At 37.7% G+C, this 20,606-nt stretch overlaps 2 protein-coding genes across 2 annotated transcripts; one reads left to right on the top strand and one right to left on the bottom strand.

The window, feature by feature from the left end:
* Positions 1-12,342: 12,342 nt before the first annotated feature.
* On the bottom strand, positions 12,343-15,737 carry LOC124343043 (inactive serine/threonine-protein kinase/endoribonuclease IRE1-like). The gene is made up of 7 exons (XM_046796160.1): positions 15,445-15,737; positions 15,041-15,126; positions 14,585-14,888; positions 13,781-14,501; positions 13,346-13,715; positions 13,064-13,258; positions 12,343-12,935 (listed from the first exon to the last, which is right to left on the bottom strand). Exons 1-7 carry the CDS (start codon positions 15,642-15,644, stop codon positions 12,589-12,591), a joined length of 2,223 nt encoding a protein of 740 aa, XP_046652116.1. The 5' UTR covers positions 15,645-15,737; the 3' UTR covers positions 12,343-12,588.
* A 237-nt stretch (positions 15,738-15,974) lies between these two features.
* Positions 15,975-19,635, top strand: LOC124343491. Its single transcript, XM_046796816.1, has 5 exons — positions 15,975-16,445; positions 16,558-16,665; positions 17,944-18,092; positions 18,625-18,830; positions 18,940-19,635. Exons 2-5 carry the CDS (start codon positions 16,573-16,575, stop codon positions 19,476-19,478), a joined length of 987 nt encoding a protein of 328 aa, XP_046652772.1. The 5' UTR covers positions 15,975-16,445; positions 16,558-16,572; the 3' UTR covers positions 19,479-19,635.
* Positions 19,636-20,606: the final 971 nt, after the last annotated feature.

The following is a 20,606-nucleotide window of genomic DNA, read 5'->3' as shown; positions in this document are numbered from 1 at the left end:
ACCCCATAAAAAAGGGAAGGAGAACAAATAAACGAATGAATGATGAAGAAATCAATAAGAAGACTGTCAATGGAAGGAAAATTGGAGATAAGTCAAAGAATATTCCAAGGTTGAACTCGAAAAGAGAAATGGCAAATGGTAAGATAGATATACACTAACATGTTAGGATTCAACAAAAAAAATAAAATTACTTCTTTCTACGTTAGTCGACAATCACCTTCTACAAAATTACATGTTGATATCAGAACCCTCCTATTAGTAATCCATCAGCAGCACAATTTCTGATTCTGGATTTTCTTGAGTGGTGGTATTCTTTAATATCCACTCCAATTTCTTTTCTTGGCTGGGTTTTGATAGATTTGCTCGGTCTCCTCAACGCAATCTCCAATCCACAACGCCGTTCTCTACTAAATTTATCAATGGATACACACTTATATCCATATCCCTATCCACCGACCCTTCCACGACGTCGTTTTTACATCTTCATGGACACCAAAACTTGCATCCACTTCATGCCACGGGCCAATAAAGACAAATACATATTACATCCGGAGTTATCTCAGCGTTTGGTAAAAATCTTTTGGACTTGCAAAGTAAGTTAAAAACAATTACAATTGAACGTCAAAAGTTTGGATTGATATCACTCTAATCAGATGCTGTAGCTACGGAGGCCCGGAAATGGTGTCAATCTATCTAATTGTGTTAGGTACAGTTCTACACCAGGTCTGTTATTCACGAACTGATTTTCTGTATTTTCTACTTTAAAAGTTAAACATTTTCGTATAATCGAGATTTTTTTCCAAAGATTTTGATTCTGACGAACTTCTTAAGACGCTTTCAAAATAATGAAATCACCCCAATATCTCAAATCTCTACTCCATAAATAACAACGACGACTTTAAATAATTTCCTAAATTTGTTTTGTTTCCTAATTTGAGATAGCCTCTTTCAAAAACTGGTGCATGTGGCTTTGGAACAATCTAAGGCATCCATCCAAAATTTGTGTTTGAGAAACCATAAAAGGCAAAAGAAAGCTAACGTTCAACTACGATATAATTGTTCCTGTTGCACAAAGGTTCCACTTACAAAAGGTAGTGAATCGAAACACCAAATAAACGGGAAACGTTATCGTTTCTGTTGGGATCAAAGTCGTTAGGTATCGATGAAGTGGACGGACTTTAGACTGAGCCAAACAGTGAATAAGCGTGAAACATTATCGATAATTAGTGTAAAAAAGTAACGATGGATAAGTTCACCCTAGAGTTGTTTTCTATTGACGTTCGAAAGGCTGCTAATCAAGATGTAAAATTTAATGTGAGAGAAAAAACCGAGAGTGATTTTTTTTTGTGCTGCATGTTTAGCTATCTGTTACTGGATAGATGGTCTTAGGAGTGATGCGATGGAGTGAGAAACGAACGAAATAGTTGCACATGTTTGCAAAATACCCACAGAAAACTCTAATAGCATGGTAATACAATAATAAAATAATAACCGTTAGGGCTGTAACGCAAAGCTTAATGAACGGGGTTTTTTACATGGGTTGAATAGATGGGTTTTTTAAAGCATGGGTTTGATCGGTATGTGCAAAAAGCGAAAAGTGACCCTTTCATGGTCATCCCAACGGAACACAAAAATTATACCAGGCTACTATTTCTAAATCGATCATGCATAACGTTTAGAAATTGTATTTCTATACTTAGTCAAAAGAATATTGATAAAAGAAACTTGAAAATGTTATTGAAATTTAAAAAATCCTCCTCAACTTTTATCTCATTGAACAAGAGCATTGAAAAAACTTTAAAAAATTCCAAAAATTTTTAATAATCTTCTTCTTCTAACAGTGAGACGTCAGACGTCAATGCTGTTTTCTTAACACTCCTGGACGTCTTTGTCAATGACAATTTTTTTAGTTGTTCATTTTTTCGTCTTTCTTGAGGCCACAGTCATATTGCAAAACGAGCTTCTCTGTGTGAATACTAGACGGCGATACAGCTCCAGTTAGCCCGCGGACCCAGCGATACGCCTCGTAAAAAAATACCCCTTTCACATTTTTTTTTTCCTTGAAATCGGGCAGTGGACTGGGTAATCATGGCCTGGGTTACAGCCCTAATAACCGTGCTAATAGGGATATTTACAGTTGTTTTTCCATTTACCAGATACTTGGTAACGCAGCTGCCAATGCCACAGAACGAAGCTGTCAGCCAATGAAAATTACGCGAAAGGGGACAGCAAGGTTGACAACCGTTAGGGGAATGAACTTCGTGCACTTCTCCTTCTGTCTTGCGCAGTGACATCGGCTGCTGCGTTTCCAAGAAATAGAAAAAAAAGACAAATGTAAAGAGCTCTCTTGCTTGTAGCTTGGCTTTGCATGTTTTATTATTGGCTCGTCGGCCGCCAAAACTTCACATCGTGCCAAAGACAAAGAAATCAGAGTTTTCATAATGCTCAAACACGGTTCACATCGGCCCGTTAAGAAAAAGGGACCGAGGTCACGAAGAAAAAAGACAAAACAAAATAGAACAGTAATTGGGGATAGAATTTAAGAATTCCAAGTAGGAAATGATTTGATTGGACAAAAAGAACAATCAATTAAATAAACAATCATGAACGTAAATTTCTTCCATGGTCATGGATCACCCTACTTTTGGAGCTGGGCTCTTCCCTCTATGTCTTTGTGATTAGAATTATATTTAAAAAAATTAAATCATTAGATCATAACAAATTGTGCCGATGGTGATTGTAACTCGAGAAGAGAATATTTTTCTACACCAAAAGGTGAAATGTAAGCTAGGTTTGTTCAAAATTGTTTAAATTGATTGCAAATACAATTTTTAAAAATTTCAAATATCTCTGAAGAAATCTTCATTCCCCTCTATATAGTCTGCAATAAGTTGTCTTGCGGAAATGTGGAATTTCAAGTGTCCGTATACTTGATGCGATAAACCATTTCTGAACATAAAAATAAAAATGTTGAATTTTCAGGAAATAAATGATCAATTTCTAAAATACTTACTCATCCGCCTGGACGCAAATCAATTTTAAATTGTGGGTTTCCAAACATGTGTACATTGCCGTTCATTTAGCAAGAAGTTTTCGCTAGGCACCTCACCGAATTTGTTATTTACTCCATCTGCGTAAAAGTTGACGGGTTATCGACCAATTTTTCCACCTTGCTGATGTCCCAGACTTCCAGTTTGATGTAAAGAAACACTTCCACCCTGTTTTCATACATTACTTTTCGATAAACATCTCTTTCTGGAATATTTCTGATGGATGCTATTTACAACGTGTTCAACGGATCACTCTTCATCACTGTTCGACATCTCTGATGCAAGGGTCGATCGACGTGATGATAAGGTTCGTTTGATGATAAGGTCCCCTCTTTTCCCTAAATAACAACAAAATGGAAAACTGTTTTTAAAATTTCCAACGAATTTTAACAAAAAATTTTTTTTTTACCATCAGGCATACAAATTTATCGTATTCCAATGTTGCAATTTGGATGTGATGGTTGTAGGGATTAAAAATCCCCGCCTACTACCGTAATTCTGGAATCTGTTCTCTCCAAATAATAGTCTTTGTCTTAGAATAGTCTTTGAGTAAAAGAGCAATGTGATTCCCAAGAAACAATGCATACACAAATGAATAGTAATGCATACAAGAATCTCATAAATAATGCATACACAAATGAATAGTAATGCATACAAGAATCTCATAAATAATGCATACAAAATTAATAGTTGAACGGACCATTCTCCTTTTGAGAAAAAGGTAAATCCACCACCGTCCGTTTGGGTTCGTTCAAGTGTGAGCCTTTCGACTTTTGATGCTGTCAGGCCAAGTATGCCTACCAATTGTTCTACAGTCAAATCTGAAGGAGTTTCCATCGCACCCGTTTCACCTAGCCGAATTGATTTCAACAATGTGGATCCTTTTGGGTATGAACTTAACTTGTCTGAAATTAGCTCTTGTATCAGACATCGCTCTAGGACTCTTGGACTTTAGAATCTACCTCGAGTTCCTTTCAAACTATATAGCAGGTCCTATTTCTGTTACCATTTCACCCGCTATACAGATCGTAAAATGTTTATTTCTGCTTCTTTTTTTCGGAAGTGGGAGCTATTGCAACAATAGACACTATTCATCAAAGGTATAGTCAATTAAACACATTGTGCTAATTCTTCCCCCTTTGCTCTCCGACTAAAGAGCCTTGTCGTTACAGTTGGCTCACTATAAGTGGCGATTTCTTTTTGAAGGCTGATTTCTTCTTCACATTAGGCTGAATAGAATATGGGGATTCTCAAATTTAGTAACTATTAGTAAAGTATGAATTCGTGAAAAGTAACCTGTCTATTCACCAATGATCTAGTCTGTTTAGATCGTTTTAGATGCCGTTATATTTAATGACAAAACATTAAAAACAAGCTGTTGCAACAGTTGATAAAAAATATGTACATATTAAGATTGTTTGTGTTGTATGCTTCACCTGAATATCATCTATGGTACAGGGGTACTAGGTACAAAAAATCGTTTATGGATTCATTCTTGGCACAATGAAATGACCACTTGTCCAGCTAAGCATCCACCGAAAGATTCGAGACAGAAAATAGCAAAGCAGGATACGTTGAACGATCACATCCATAACGCGATTCATGTCTATACGGTAATAAATTGTTTATTTTTATTGTACGATAAGTTGCAATCGTAAGATGTTGAATATTGAATTCGCGTCTTTCAGCATTGAAATATTGGTGATAAATATGACAATCTTAAACTTTTCTTCACTTTATTCCAAATTCGAGATCTTGAGTCTTGAGTTAATCAGTGTTGTTAATGGTAAGAAACTGACGGAAAAGAAATGTTGGATTTTCACGAAGGTCTTCCGTCTTTTATTATTACGAAATCATGTAGTACATAATTCAGAATTTAAAAAAAATCTTATTTATTGCTAACCTACTTGCCATAACACTCAAAAAATTTAAAGGCCTGTATTATGAAATTGGAATTTTTTTGGTAATTCTTTTTTTATAAAATTAATATGATTATTTTCAGAGTAAAGACCAAGTCACGCTAATAACACAGTACAACTGATTTGGTTAGGACAGCTAGAAAGTTCATTTCTACAGTTTTCGTTTATCAACAGATGTCAATGACCTAGTTGTTATGGCGTCCGAACACATTCCTACACTTTCGTCCTTTTTCGGGCTACATATTTTTCCTTTACAAGTATGCAAATTAGGTTTTCGAGTTTCTCACTCTTTTAGCGAAAGGAAGAGACCCCAACATTTTTTTCTCGACCGCGTTTCTCTCCCATCCTTAGCTGGTTTTATGCAGACTATTCTGTAACATTTTGGTAATTTTTTTGAAGTTCGGGCTGCTGTTAATTTTATTAAAGCATGATCAATATGTTGGTACCCGTGTTAGTAATTTTTAAAAATGTAATCGAACTTATTTGCAAAACCATTGCCTCTTTTGATCGTCACAGTTCATTATAGAGAAACCAACTGTGTTACTTTTAAAACGCTCTAACTGTTCTATTTGGAATTCTAATTTCGAAAATGTTGAGGTTAAAAAAGGCAAAAAGCCTCGACTGCATAATGGGGTAGGGTGGAATTATATTTGATTCGTTTTCCCGACAGGCTATTTGGCGAGCTATTTGGTACACATAGCCTCGTGGAACTCTTTCTACATCGAAAGAAAAAGCGTTGACGTTAAATGGTTCATCACTCTTGGCATGTCGAGTTTTTATTTGATCTCTGAACTGCTGAGGTGAGCTAGTCCCAAGTCTCAGCTGTCCTCTGAGTCTACGGCAGTCCACAGTCAGAAGTTTGCTTAGTTTATGCTAAAGTTGCCTTATCAAGACTCCCATTTCAATCCATCGTTGATGTTTTATTTTTTCATGGAATATGTAATTCATCTGTGTGTTCATAAGTCATTCATTTAAAGTTAATGATTGCGTCTTTGCTCCATTTTCTTATATTTTTAAGTACTTCTTTAATTTTTTATAAACTGCTTTGTTTTTGTTTTTGACAATTTATTCTTCATACAACTGCTTCAGACATGCCACCTCAAAGATTAAATTTTGTCAAAAGGTAAAAACAGATTGATTTTTTTCTTTTGGTTACACTTATCTTACCTAACGCACGTTTACAAAAAAAGTTAGAGTTTTATGAATATGAAGCAGAAATTGAAATCAGAACTATACTCTTTTGGTAGCCATATTTATTTATATAAAAGCTGCATGAGCATTAGTTTTATGAATATTTCTACAACGTATTTGATTTGTATGTAATTCTTTCAAAACACGATTTCTAAAAAGATAAGTAAATTCGAAAAGGATGATCATCTGTAGGAAAAACGTGAACGGAGATTTTCTTATTAATACGACTTAAGAATTATTTCATTTTTGTAAATGCAAATAATGCAGCTACATTAACGGACGCGTTATTCGTAACACTGACTCATTTAAAAGTTAATGCCTTAAACTTTACGATTGTTTGGAACATTTTTTCTAACAGTTCAGGTCCTTCAATTACGACATCTTCGATTTGCTTTAAGACTTCGGAAGCCCCAATCCTTGCGTTGACTAAAGTAAAGCACAGTTACTTAAATGCTTGTAAAATTTCGAAAGTTATTCTAACCAAATGTTTAGTTCATGAACGGGGTCATAATAGATCGGAAAGTTCTAATCGAAAATTCTGAATCCTTGTTGACTTGTTGTTGTTGAATTCCACTAATATCGACTCGAAAAAGTCTCCTATGACATCGGGAGGATGAAGAAGAATGGGGAATATTTGTTGTAGCACATTCTTCGGGAGGGTTCCTCAATTTCACTATCTCGTAGTACTAGTAAAGAAATGGTATTTAATTAAATTCTGCTAACCTAATAATACATAAGTTTTAAGTTATAGCCATGAAAAAAGTAACTTACTGCCAAAGGAAACTAGTGTCCATTTGCCTTTTGTTTTTTAGCGAAGGCGTCGACAAGGGTTTGCAATTCTCTTGGAAAATTTTTTAGGAACTTGTGAAACTTGTATTCCACACACCAAGGGAGTTATTACAGACTAAAACGCTTTTAAGTTCTGACAAGGTGCTCGGAGGACGGAACGGAGAAGCGTCGAAACACATCTCAGCCGCCAAGCCTCATATGTTATGTTCCCAATTTATAAGTTATAGTTAAGTTACTAGGTAGTGTTTAAAATTAATTTCAATTGAATACCGAGAAAAGCGTCCTCTAGATGTCCAAAACGCTGGTAACAAGGACGAAATACTGCTTTCTTCGTTGAGTATGTTAGCTATTCTAGCAGTAGGTTCCTGATGTGAAACTCGTAATTGAGAATTTTATAACATTGGAACGAGGTCGAGTTTCATCCTCTTGACGGTATTTCGAATCCTCCTCTCTTTCACGCTTTCTATATTAGTACCAGATTCAGCATCTAAAGAATGGTAGTCTGCATTACTTTTAATACCCATTAAAATGCTAATAAACCTAAGAACCTTATATCTTAGTTACTTCTCGTAACCAGTCGCCAGCTTCCTTATCATGGTGTATTTGGCATGCCAAACGAAGGTCGTGGGCTGCCTGCTTCAAATTACCTAAAACTCTGAATGTAAAACGAAGGAAATTTACTTTTGTTAACTTTAATTGTTTCGATTTGTATTACCTTTGCGTCCATCCTCTATATTTTTAGGCCAAACCAAGTTTGGATTAAGAGTAAGAGCACAATGGGAGTCCATAATACATGCATGTAGTATGTTAAGATTGACAAAACAACTGACTTTTTTCACATAGATTTGGGGCCATGAAGGGTAATTTTTATCATACCTGTAAGCATATCTGTAGCAGCTTTGAAATTTGTATCGGCTATTGAAGCCAAATCTAGTTGTTCCTGCTCTGCAAAATAATCTTCATCGATGTGAGAATGCCTATCAAATTCCTCTGATGATGGGAAGCTGGTTGAAACATATAAAACAACAACAGCAAAGAGCACCATGTGCTTATGTAATGCACTATTGTTGTAAAAGTGACTCTACCTGTATCTAAACGGTGTTGCCCTTGGATGGCATCAGCTGATTTTCAAAGAAAAAACAAGAAAAACGAAATAGAGAAAACCAACTAAAGCCAACGCCCTAATACCTTTTTCAGCTTTCAAAGTGACAACAAGTCTTCGTCTTTTAGTTCATCAAATTCAGATTCTGATTTGAGGGCAGCCACCCGTATCGTCGGCACAGCCCGCGTAGCTACCCCCAGGAAAGAGGAAGAAACGCGGAACGTGATTTGGACCACCAAGGACGGTGTGGAAGCGATAGCCGTAGCGACTCGCGTAGCACTTCCGCGACACGTGGCCGGGAAAATTTAGCAGATTTGGGAAATAACCGCAGTTGCTACCGGAAACGCAGCTGTTCGGTGAGTCACAACCGTAGCCGTTAAGTGGACAGCACTCAATTCGTTCAGCAGTCCGCGGCCGAAGTTAACGAGAAGATCCGGCGCTCCCTGAAAGCGCCGAGTCGGATCAAGAGGCAAGTGATACGACTGCTATTTCTATACCTATTTAGCAGGAGCCACTTCTACTGAAGAGTTTCCACAAATTTCGCTCAAAGGAACTCAGGACATTTATTACTACACCTCAGAAATCGGCGAAGTCGAAACAGGTTGAAACAAGAGAATACAGAATAGTATTCCTTCCTTTGAGAAGAGCTCGTTTGACTTGCAAGTTCCAAGACTGGACCCATCCATGGCTCGAAGACCAAGAGAAGTAAGAGGAGGAGAGGCCAGAAAAAGTGGAGGCGAAAGAGAAGTCCCTGGCCACGGCTCAATACAAGATTTTGGACATCGCCAAGCCGCTCCTGTACGTGTGGGGAAGTGTAGATACAGCAGCCGTAGTCGACCCCCTTATGGTAAACGTGGTCTAATCAGCCTTGCCTTGCTTGGGGCCACGCCTTCCACAACATCACCCTTCAGAGGAGAGAGAACATCTTGCGACAGACGGAAGTTTTGAGTTGCTGTTGCCGGAATCCACCCTATTCAAACCGAAGGAATGTGCCCTTCTCTTCGGCCGTACCTTTCACAGAGGCATGGTGAAGGACGCTTCCGATTACCAGAAGCTTTAGCCTTAGGACGTCCTGGAGGACAGCCGTTCACTTCCACATCTATCAGACACGGCAAGGTCAGCATTCATGGCGTGAAAGGCGGGAGATCAGGATCCGATTCCGGCTTCAACCTGCACGGCAGTTTCAACAAAAGAGGCGCCAAGGGTTCTTTCAACAGGAATTCAATGTCAGTTTCTTCGAAAATACTTGCTACGCCATTTTTTGTACGCCCACCCGTGGTACTCAGTATGGTTGGGGGAAGAGTGTGACAATTTGCTTCCTTTTTACCATTTCGGTGGGGGTTAGAATTATTTTTACCAGAATCCTATTTCAGGGCCGCTCCGGGAAGAATATGTCCTTTAGCCCGTAGTTGTTGGCAGCAGTGATCTGTCAGGCGCATTTAATTCGTTGATAGAAAAAGGGACAGTGGAAAGACTTCCGCTCGAGAACCGATGCGGTATTTTTGCAACGGCATTTTTGTGATCCCAAAAAGATTCGATGGCTTTAGGCCAATATTGAATCTAAAAGGGTAAAAAAATTTGTAGAATAGTTACATTTCCAAATGGAGGGTGTCAGCGTAATGAAGGTAATGAAGGAGGAAGGTTTATTTTACAAAAATAGACCTTTTTAGACGCCTATCTTACCATTTCCATCCATTTGGACGACAGGAAGTTTTCCTGTTCATGTGGGAGGGATCACTTTTGCAATTATCACGCCTTTGTTTCGGCTTTTTGTCTTACCCATGGACCATCACAAAGATCCTTAAACTGGTGGTGGCCTTGCTAAGAAAGCGGGGGATCCGAATCGTTGTCTACTTGGATGATTTTCTCATCCTTAACCAAGCCAAGGAGGAGACAGAGCGCTATTTTGTGCATGTAGTAGAAATACAAGAACATTTGGTTTTTGATTAACTGGGAGAAATCGGTGGGTGTGGCCGCGCTGAAAAGAGAATTTCTGGGGTTTTTGTTTAATTCCAAGAAGATATACGTCTCTATGCTCCAAAAAAGTAGAATAAATCATAGAGATTTTATGTAAAGCACGTTTGACCGTCGATATCTCATTAAGGGAGGTATAGAAAGTTTGAGGGAATTCAGCTTGGGCGATCCATACTATTTCGTTTGCCCATTGGCACAAGATTATGTCTGCTACAATTGTCCGCCCTTCCTTGTCTGACTTTGTCTGACCTTCGTCAGTTGGTCAGATACAAAATCTGACGTCATGTGACCTACGTCAATTGGTCAGATAAGGCTATTGTAGCAGACATCATCTTAACCAAAATGCTGCGTTGCCGTGATGGCAACAAATTTCAAGAAAGATGTCGAACATCCCTAGTATATGCGCGTTTTACTTCAAATAAGATAGTTTAAACATTGTGTTTTATTGAAATTTCTTGCTAAAAAATTTGGAAATTAACCAAGGTAACATTTTTTTCCCAAATTTTTGCGTTTCCTTTTGCTTGGTGGGGTTAAATTACCAACTCATCTTGGGACCCCTGTTGTCCTAGTAGAAAGATACAGTGGGCACCAAAAGTGTCCGGACACCCAAGAAAACCTTATGGGAAACCGCTGTTTTCGCAAGGCGAAAAAGTGGTAATATTTTCATTCAATTTGAATGAAAAATTTTTCGTAGGTTCTCTCGGGTGCCAGGAACAACCCTAATTTTTATTGAATTTTAAATGCTTCTTTTGGTGAGCTCCGGAAGCATTACCCAGTAGTTCTCCCCCTTCAGGACCGCCCCTACCGTCAAGTAAGGCAAAGCTTCCGGAGCTCGCAGAAAGGAGCAGCACAGTCGAATTCGTCGTCTGAGGAGGGGGAGGGGGCAAAATGTCGACTGCTGGACTTTACACAGAGTGACCCATCTCCTTATCTCTGCCCTACCCACCCTAAAAATTGATTTCGTTCACATCTCCGATTATGAGAGCCATGAACTGCTGCCGGGTCTACGGAATTGCTTACTCTACCCCCATGTTTTTCTGAAACAAAGGGGTAGTAGGGACTGATAGTAGAGTAAGCAATTCAGTAGACCCGGCAGCAGTTTTTTGAAGTTTCAAACCAGTCAATAGTCTATCTAATGTTCCCCTTTATTCAAGCCTTTATTACTGTTACAAATATGGGGTATGACATTTGTTTATAAAAAGTTAAACAATCAGTAAATTGATGTGTGATTTTCAAGTCATCGTAACAATACACAGTGCAGGGTATGAGACCAATCAAGTTTTCTTAGTAATAAAATTTGTTTAGTTTCAGTGATCGGAACGTCATTTCTTGACTTAAGTATTTTTTTGACTTAAGTCGTGACTTCAGTCGAGAAAATTAGAAATTTGACGTATACGTTGACATTTGACTTAAGGTTTTTCAAAAACTACGTTTTGACGTTGACTTTTGACGTATTTTATTTTTAACTTTGACTTTTAACGTAAAAGTCAAAGCACATATCACGGTATGGCAACGTGCTATATTTTCGTGCTATTTTTTTTAGACTGTTTAGTCAAGCTTCCCTAATTTTAACTGTAAGACGAAATAAGTTAAGTGATGCTTTATTAGAAATGCTACTTTTATTAAAAATGTCGTATGGACTTTGAAATTTTTTCTGCTATGTAAATACATTTGACGTTTTCTTTGACTTAAGTCATGACTTATGACTTAGAAATTTTTCTGTCAATGACTTGACTTTTTGACGGTTACGTTTGACGTTGGCTTTTCCGGTGACGGGCGACTTATACGTTTTTTTACAACGTCAAAAATTATTGGTGACGTTCCGATCACTGTTTAGTTTTATCATTTTAGTTTTATAAAATTTTTCCGAATGCTAGTACCCCGAGGACCATGAACGTTTAATTCAGAATGTTATCAGAGCAGCTCGGGCGTGTTACTCAGAACCACGTTTGCGCGCATAAAACAAAAAAGTGCTTACATTTTTATTTATTTTTTGCGTGGGTGCGCGTGAATTTGCTTAAATGCGCAAGGATCGGGGGGAAATGCGCGTCAAGTATTTCTATAAGTTTTACAAATGCGCTGATTGTCACGTGCTGAATGTTTATTTTACGGATAAAATTATTAAATACCCGGCTAAATTTTCCCATTTTTAGCGCGCGATTGAGTGGGACAAAAAATTCGCTTTGCAGAAAAGGTGCGAATCTGCAACTCTTATCTCTTTCAAATATTTTAGTTTTGATTAATTTTTAAAATATTGCTATTCTTTCAATTCGACCACTTTTCATAGTCATCTTACGATCAACAAATAATCAAATAATTTCACTTTTTTAAGATTCATTGTATTCCATGGGTTTGAACTGAATGTTACAAAGAAAAGAAATTTTATGAAAGATGTGCCATTAAAAGGTTTCAAACCGAAGTTATACATACTATATAAGTTTTGCTATAAATTTGTTCGTGGACTAAATTAGGGCTTGAATTGAACAAATAAAAACATTTAATTATTTCTCAGTTTGGCTCAGAATGAGATGGGTTGGGGAACGGGGTCTTTCAATAATGCTTCTTACTCGTGATGGTCGTCAGTAGGGCTAACAAAGAAATTGTATTTTTCCGCCAAACAGTGGGCGTTTGATCCATCATCGACGTCTGTCTCATCACGGTAAGGAAGTATGTCTTGGTTGCTGCAACTGCGAAATACGACATATTTGCCTAGATAAGTTTCCCAGGATACAGTTTGTCTGTATTCTCTGTTCTGTATTTTGTTGTTCATAATGGACTGGACACCATTTTCTCCTCTTAGAATCTCCTCCAAATCACATTTGTTCTCGCCATTCATCTCTGAGCTGGCCTTCGTGTTGATTAAATATTCTTCCTCCATTTTCTGACATAGCGCTTGAATAAAATATGTACCTGAATGTTGACAGCAAAACGAAGCACGACATGATTTTAAGAGTTTGAAAAAATAAAGATCCATCAGACATGCAGGTTATTTTCGTGCTTGGAAGCTCTTAATTCTGAGCCTATATACTTTTACTTGCCTGTTTGAGCATTTCGCATAGAAACGAATCCTGGAATTGTTGATTTGATGGTTATGAAATCCATAATCGGGGGATTTCGGTTAGGCGCACCGTCTTTAGAATTTAGAGAATGAAAACAATTCGTCATGTATTTAATCGCTGCTGAAGACGTGCTTAGTTGCACTATGGATTCTTTGCTTTCACTGGTACTTTTATCTGCAAGAAAAAGTCAAACTAATTCATTATTCTTAAAACTTAGAGCAAGAAAAAGTTGAATTTATTTTCTAAAGAAAATTTAAACACCTGGTGATAAGAGGGTAAGCGGTACAATGTTTCTCTCGTTTTGTTCCAGCACTCCCTGGCAAGCTTGGACGATAAAGATTTTGGGTTTCCCGTAGAGGCTGGGACAGTTGTTGTATGAGAACTTGTACTTGAGTTTGTTTACGTTAACATAGAGACCATCCGCACCGGCGATGGCGTTTTCGATGCCGTGCGACAAGAGACAAACGACCAGACAGCCGTACTTTGAAAAATCTTCGTTTGCCAGTTTTTTCATTTCGCCTCGGATATCGAATGACATTAAGTTATGATGAATCACAACTTGAAAACCCAATTTCTCGAAGACAAATCTGAGTCGCTTCCAATCCTGTGCAGTTCCTGCACGATGCGATAGCTAATACAAAATAAAATATATTATTATTAAGTTAAAATAAATTTTTTCGACGATTTATTATATACCTTTGTGAACAACTCCTGATTAAAAATAACGCAGAGGCCGGGCTTATCGTACGTGTATATGGGATAGACCTCCTTTGTCGCCGGTTGAAAATAAGCATCTTCTAGGATTTGTGACAGGGTCGGTCGATCTTTTTCGTTGAATTTAATCATTCGCTTGATTAGATCAGTAGCCTTTCTATTACTTATGCCCTTTGGAATCCAAGTCTTTTGATAAACCTCATTTTTGGTATTGGGGATGTTTACGAGACGCGCCATTTCGGTATTGCCAAACGGATGAGTTGGGCTGGAATCGACGCCGTCATCCGTTCCAGTCAAGACGTAATGGTAGAAGCAACCGAGAATGAATACGTCGAGCGATTGGTGAAGTGGTTGCTTCTCACGACGACTTTCAGGAGCTTCCCAGCCTTCCGATGCGACAGTTCCAGATAAATCTTTTCCCTGATCGAGCTGTCGGCTGAGTCGAAAATCGGTTATTTTGACTGCGTAACGATTGGAACTGTTGCTTGATTGAATTTCCTTGATAAGGAAACTGCTTGGCTTGACGTTGCGGTGGACGAAATGATTTTGGTGAAGGTAGTCAAGTCCTCTTGTCGCCTGGAACAGGATTCCTTTTGCCGATAAGGATGATAATATCTCTTCCGCTTTAGATTTATCATCTTCGGAGCTATTTTGCTGGAATAGGTCAGCAACCGAACACAGGCAAAGCTCTGTTGCTATGTACCTGTCAAACATTTGTGTTATAATTAAAATATGACTTTTATAAAAATTTTATAAAATTCAACCTAAAAGGTTGCTGTCTCTTACACAAAATCAGTTCTTTCGTCCGTTTCGAAGCTGAAATAGCGAATGAAATTTTCGTGGATATCCAGTTCTCGAAGGATTCGAAACTCGCGTTCTATTTCAATAATTAGATCGTCCCTCATTTCTATTTTTTCAATGGCCACGTCAATGTCATATTCGTGAAATCCGTGGAAAATTCTCCGCTTATTGTTGGACGCCTGTCGCGGAGAGTTTAAAAGAGTTCTGGGCTCACACTTGCGAACTCCTTTCTCTTGGGACCATTTACAGTCATAACTCAATTTACCTCCTCTTCGAACCCAAGCCCTACCTGTGGAAGAGTGTTTGTAAAAAATACAGTAGGCCTAATATTAATAAGAGAATTTTTATAAACTTTTGAGTTTTTTTTTAAATATTGGATTGTTTTTTATTTTTTGTGTTTGTTGTTTTTGTGTTTTATTCAGCGCGTTAATTAATATGTACCGGTCTTGGAGGCAATCTCGTTCGGAAGAACCTTCAGTTCCACTACATTTAGAACAGGGTGGATCTGAGTCGCCTGCCAAAGTTGTCTGAAAATCAAAGTAATTATAGGCTATAACTCGTACTAATTATGAAAAAATGCCACATAAAAAATTAGAGTAATAAGTTCGGATTAGGAGAGAGAGTAGTGCACCCAGACGTGTATAGGGGAAACCGTGTATAATCGGGACAGGTTTTTTTTACAACCTCTATAACTTTATGTGAAAGAAAGAGACATTTCTTTAGAATAATTTATTTGAGTGTAAATAGGCATAGAAAAAAGTTATGGACGAAATCAGTTCTTTTTTTCTAGTCTGGGTTCGCATTCCCCTGTGCAGAAAAATTGGGTTTCATTTTTTTTTAAATACCTGTAAATATCATCAGGACTTGTTATTGAAATCCGAATTTCACGGGACGAAGCCTTATTTTCTTCGGTTGATATTTCTTGCCCGGAAAGATCACAACTTTTTTCTCTTTCGGTGTCACTGTTGCCTATTTCTAGCCTCCCTAAAGCGGGACTAGCAGTAACTGTAGATAAGTCAATGTCAACCAACAGAGACAGCACCATTCTGTATGATTGCTTTCGTCCTGTCCTCTGTTAAAATACTGAAAATAACAACTAGAGTTAAAATGATCGCTCCCAAAATTTGAAACGACTAAAAAATAAAATGGCTTCCGCTTATCTGCGACTGCGAGATAGGCTACATGTTATAGAAGTAGGAATTTAATGTAGTTCTGTAAGAGGAGCTGTGGAGTGGTCTTGTCTTATCGTTTGCTAATCGTATCTGATCTAGCAGGTATTTATCTAAAGAGCAGTGTATAAAAAACTACAACAATTTCCATTTCACCATATACAATGGTACAAATTTGTTTTAATTTCAGGACCGAATATTTTTAATCACCACCTTATATGCAATTCACAAAGCTTGGAATCGGAAATCCCAAACAGGCAAACAAAGCAGAAGAAACAGGCAAAAAATGTGTCGGCACACGCAAAACTGAATAAGAATTTCCCAGCATTTGTGTTCCAGTAGGCCTATCACGTCAGCATATTCACAGTCGGGGGATTTCGCGTTTTTAGGGTTTTAGCGCACCTTCAGCACACCTTACGGGCTAACGTGCTCTTAGTTTTTGCGATCATTGTTTGTTACAGCATTTCACCATTTTTTCAGTTTACTTTTCTACTAGATCCGATCGCGCTTACAAATTTAATAGCGATCGAAAAATAATCGAGTGTCACCGCCCCTTTACTGATAATCTGTTAGTATGGGATCGTCTTTTTTAAAATATCAAATGAAGAAGCTTGATAGCTGCCAGTATTCTTATACTATCTTAGTGACTGCTGAGCGGTGAAGTGAGATAAGCTAAGGTAATTATGTGGTTACCTTTTCTAGTTTTAAATTCCGAGAAATTCATTAAAATCTTTCTATTTTACTGGATGCTGTTAGTACATTAAACTTCAATTTCTTTTAATTTTTCAGACGATTGTTACAAACATGCAAAAGACTGCTTCTTTCGCGTGGTTTTGTTTAATGGTTTTTGCTGCCTCGCATCAGTTTCCTCTTGCCAATGCCAGCAATGGAAAACAGGTAAGTTAAGTCGCATTTAATTGGAATCTTTGATTTTTAATTCAAAAGTTAAGTTTTTGGAAACAAAATAAATTTAATGACGTGCGTGTTTCTTTCGCAATCGAAAAGATAACGAGAGCTATTAGATTTTCTGCTGATTCATCGTTGAGAAAGGAAAAAGGCAAAGTCGCGTCGCCATTTTTTCTGTTGCATCATTTTCTTCCAGCCATCTTTTTTTTTGAGCTTTAGAATTTGGAGCTGGTCCTTTAGTTTATAATTATTAAAATTATAGTATATAGTACTTTCTTTATTTTATTTTATAACTAATCAAATTAATTAGCTATGGCGTCACAGATTGTGTAATTTGACTTAAATTTTTCATAAACCCCGATGCGCGCATTAATTTTTTATGTAATTTTACTTTTAAAAGTAATTCTTACCAAAAAATTTCTTAGAAAGAATTTCCTTTGAAAATGTGATGGTGTAGGCCTAATTCCGAAGTGAGAGATGTTTTTAAGCCCTTAAGAAATATTTACTTATACGAGTAACCTGAGCCCCGTTCAAATCCGGGGAACTTTGGTCTAGCGTTAAGTCAGACTATTTTGCTATTCGCTTTTCTGTAGCTTAATCATCTGCCCGTAATAGAATTTATCGTGGGAAATCTGCCCGGTACTTGAAGATTTCGTCATCACGGAGATGCTATAGACATCTGGTGGTGATGCTAATTGTTGCGTCATCAAAGATTGCGTCATCACGGCGACGACATCTGGTGGTGATTTGTTTGGGCATGTTTGGGCATGTTCCATTTTGGGGGAGGAGCCTATGTTGACACATTGTTGACACAGACACAGGCTCCTCCCCCAAAAATGTCCGTGACATGAATAAGCTCCTCCCCCAAAACACCTTGCTGTTTTATTATATATGGATTAACCGTATTTACCGAGATATTTACTTAATACTTCTTTTATAAAATCTCGAATATAATAATGTAGCCTAATATAGTCTTGATTTGATTACTTTGAAAAGCTCTATTTGTATATCCTATCGCTGAATTCAATCATGGAATTGAAATTAACACTAGATTTTTTAAATCTATATGGTACAAATTATTGGAGGGGCTAATAAGAGATGATCTGACGCGACGTTGCTTTGCGTACAGTATTTATGCGTATACTACGTATAGTGGATACTGGACAAGTGGAAAGCTTTATAGATACAACTGTTATTATTCTTACAGCTACTGTTATTTATAACCTCCATTTTGTCTTTTGATTGCTTTTATTAAATTGATGCTGATAGTGTTGGAGAGATTCAGACTGCTCTCCAACTACTTACTGTTTGAACGGATATTGCGATGGAGACTGCGTTGTATGTGACATCTTTCAACGAGAGGAATCTGCTAGCGGTTGTGCCAAACAACTGATCAACTGTGGCTCATGTCGTCCAGGGTATATATGAATTTGGATCATGAATTTCACTTCTTTATTCGGTTGCTGCTTTGATACGTTTGATACCACTAATCCGTTAGCATATGTTGTCATTAAGACGCTCGAGTGAGTGGCCTGCTTTCGGTTCCTGATATACTTCCCAAATGGCAATATGCTGCTGCTGCTAATCGCATAGTTCCTCAGGCTACTGGGGGGGGGGGGGGGGGAGCCATGGAGACAGCAGAGTGCGAGGCAGAGTGCGCCAAATTAAGAAATCTAATAGGAAATCAAGCATGTATACTACCTATCTTGCGTCAATGGCGACATTATCGTATAACACTTTGGTTTAACTTATTACTATCCTTACTCCAAATAAAGAAGTGAAAGTCATTTATAGACATTCATCGACATTCATAGACTGTTCTTTTCTTATCTTAGCGTCATTTGATTTGTCTTCGGACTTGGAAAATATGCTTTATAACTTTAACTCAATAATAATAATAATGAACTTGAAAGACATGTCTAAGACGTGAATAAAACGATTTTTCATTAGAACCCAAGAAGAAGATCTGGTAGGAGGGGGCAAATCTGATCGTTGCAAACCAATTGGAACTGGCCATTCAGATTCACCTCCTGCAATCGAGGCTTATGCCAACTTATCACACTGGAGAGACTGGGCGATAATGGTTCTGTCTTTTGCTGGGATTGTGACCATAATAGTTGTTTACATTTTTTTTCGGCACCGAGTACAACTACCAAGTATGTTTACCGTTTTGAATTAAGGCATTGTATAATTAATCTGTATAAATGATGTGACTGATGTGTATTTATGTTTTGTTTATATACTTTTCTTGCTTTACTTATGCAGCATTTTTTCGCCGTGGAAAGCCAACGCCGACAGCAACAGCCCCTACTTTGTGGGATCTAAACGAAGTAGAGGGGTTTGTTGAGAACCATATCAGCAGCAGCCTTCCCTTAGTCAACCTTAACTTGACTCCGACAACCGGATACTCGGAATCGGAAAATCACGTCCAGGCCCAGCCCTTTAACGCCATCTCTGATAATATGTCAGAGGATTTGGACGATTTTACTGACGCGTCATTTTCAAATAGGCAATTGGATCCAAGAGAATCATTGAACCACAATGATATTTCAGGGACAAATCAAGATGTTTATATCGATCTTTCTATATACCGGAACGCTGAATTCAGCAGTATCAGTAATCAAGATGCGTCAGGAAACGAAACCCATCGGCTATCCCTTCCCTTCATTTCAGTTCATTCTGAGTCTTCTAATGATTATGCTTCCGATAGCAATATCGAAGTTTTTGAAGACGAAGATGAGGGAAGCGTTGTTGTCTCTGGCTTACTTTGTGTTAGAAAGACACCGCAGCAACCACGAAATTAGTGATAGTATAGGTATAATTCGTCGAATGGTTATAATATCCCAATCGATGAATGGGTTGAATTTACAATGCAATCCAGAAATATTATTATCCTAAAAATGTACACTTATAATTAATATTTACTCCTGGAATAACCACTTCATAACATAACAAGCTCAATGGGGCCGTTTACCTACCCGCAAAACCAGTTATCTAACGCTATAATTATGCCACAATGTTTAACCCGTATTTAGGGCCTCCTCTCTAAAAAAACAAATCTTACCACGCACGATACATTTGTCCCGTGAATGGAACCCGGAAAAAAAATCCCAATTAATATTTTACTTTTTTAGAAATTTGGGCGCAGAAAGATTTCGCACAAAACCGGCGGCCATCTATTCCCTTCTCCGTGGAGAAGCTTTTTTTTCCCTTTTGTGGAAAAAAGGGCGCCTTCAATGACGACTGTCCTTGTCGATTAAATTGCCGCTGGTTTAATATGTGGACAAAAATCTTCCTCCGCCTTATATCCTTGGATCCATTCACAGGACCTTCGAGAGGATTTGTTTTTTTTAGAGAGCTATCTTTATAAGTCTTAATAAAAAGATTGTGTCCCTCTTTTTCCTAACATGCTAAATTTGGACGAAGTTCAATATAACTATAATTCGAGTTATTGCACTTCAATGAAAAATAGAGCTTTTGTTTAGTAGCTAACTGTATAATGGAAGTGAAATAAAAAAAATAACAATTTATCTTATCTATACTGACTTTTATATATTTGTTGCCACCTCTATCTACTTTGTCACAGATAGGGCAAAAACATATCAATAAAGGGCTGCCCAATGGTGGTTCTTGTCTAAATGTGTTATGAAACCTCGGTTGAAGTCCGGAATGTAGGCCTGTATGTTTCATTACAGAATACCGTAGTTATGTTACGCAACAGTAAAAACACGGAATGATATATTTATATTTGTTTATCGACGTTGTATTCATTTCATTGTGTATACACATTTATTCAAAAACAGAAAACGCTACTGCAAACGTGGGACGAAAAAGGTTTCTACCTTTTGCAAATGAATGGCAATCTCAAGCCGTCAGGTGATACAACGTCTCTCACATACACCTGCCAACAACTCCCAGCGATTCGACGACCT

Source organism: Daphnia pulicaria, chromosome 1 (assembly GCF_021234035.1).
Source record: "Daphnia pulicaria isolate SC F1-1A chromosome 1, SC_F0-13Bv2, whole genome shotgun sequence".
NCBI lineage: Eukaryota > Metazoa > Arthropoda > Branchiopoda > Diplostraca > Daphniidae > Daphnia > Daphnia pulicaria.
Note: the sequence above shows the minus strand (reverse complement) of the source record. Positions and strands in the feature narration are given on the sequence as shown.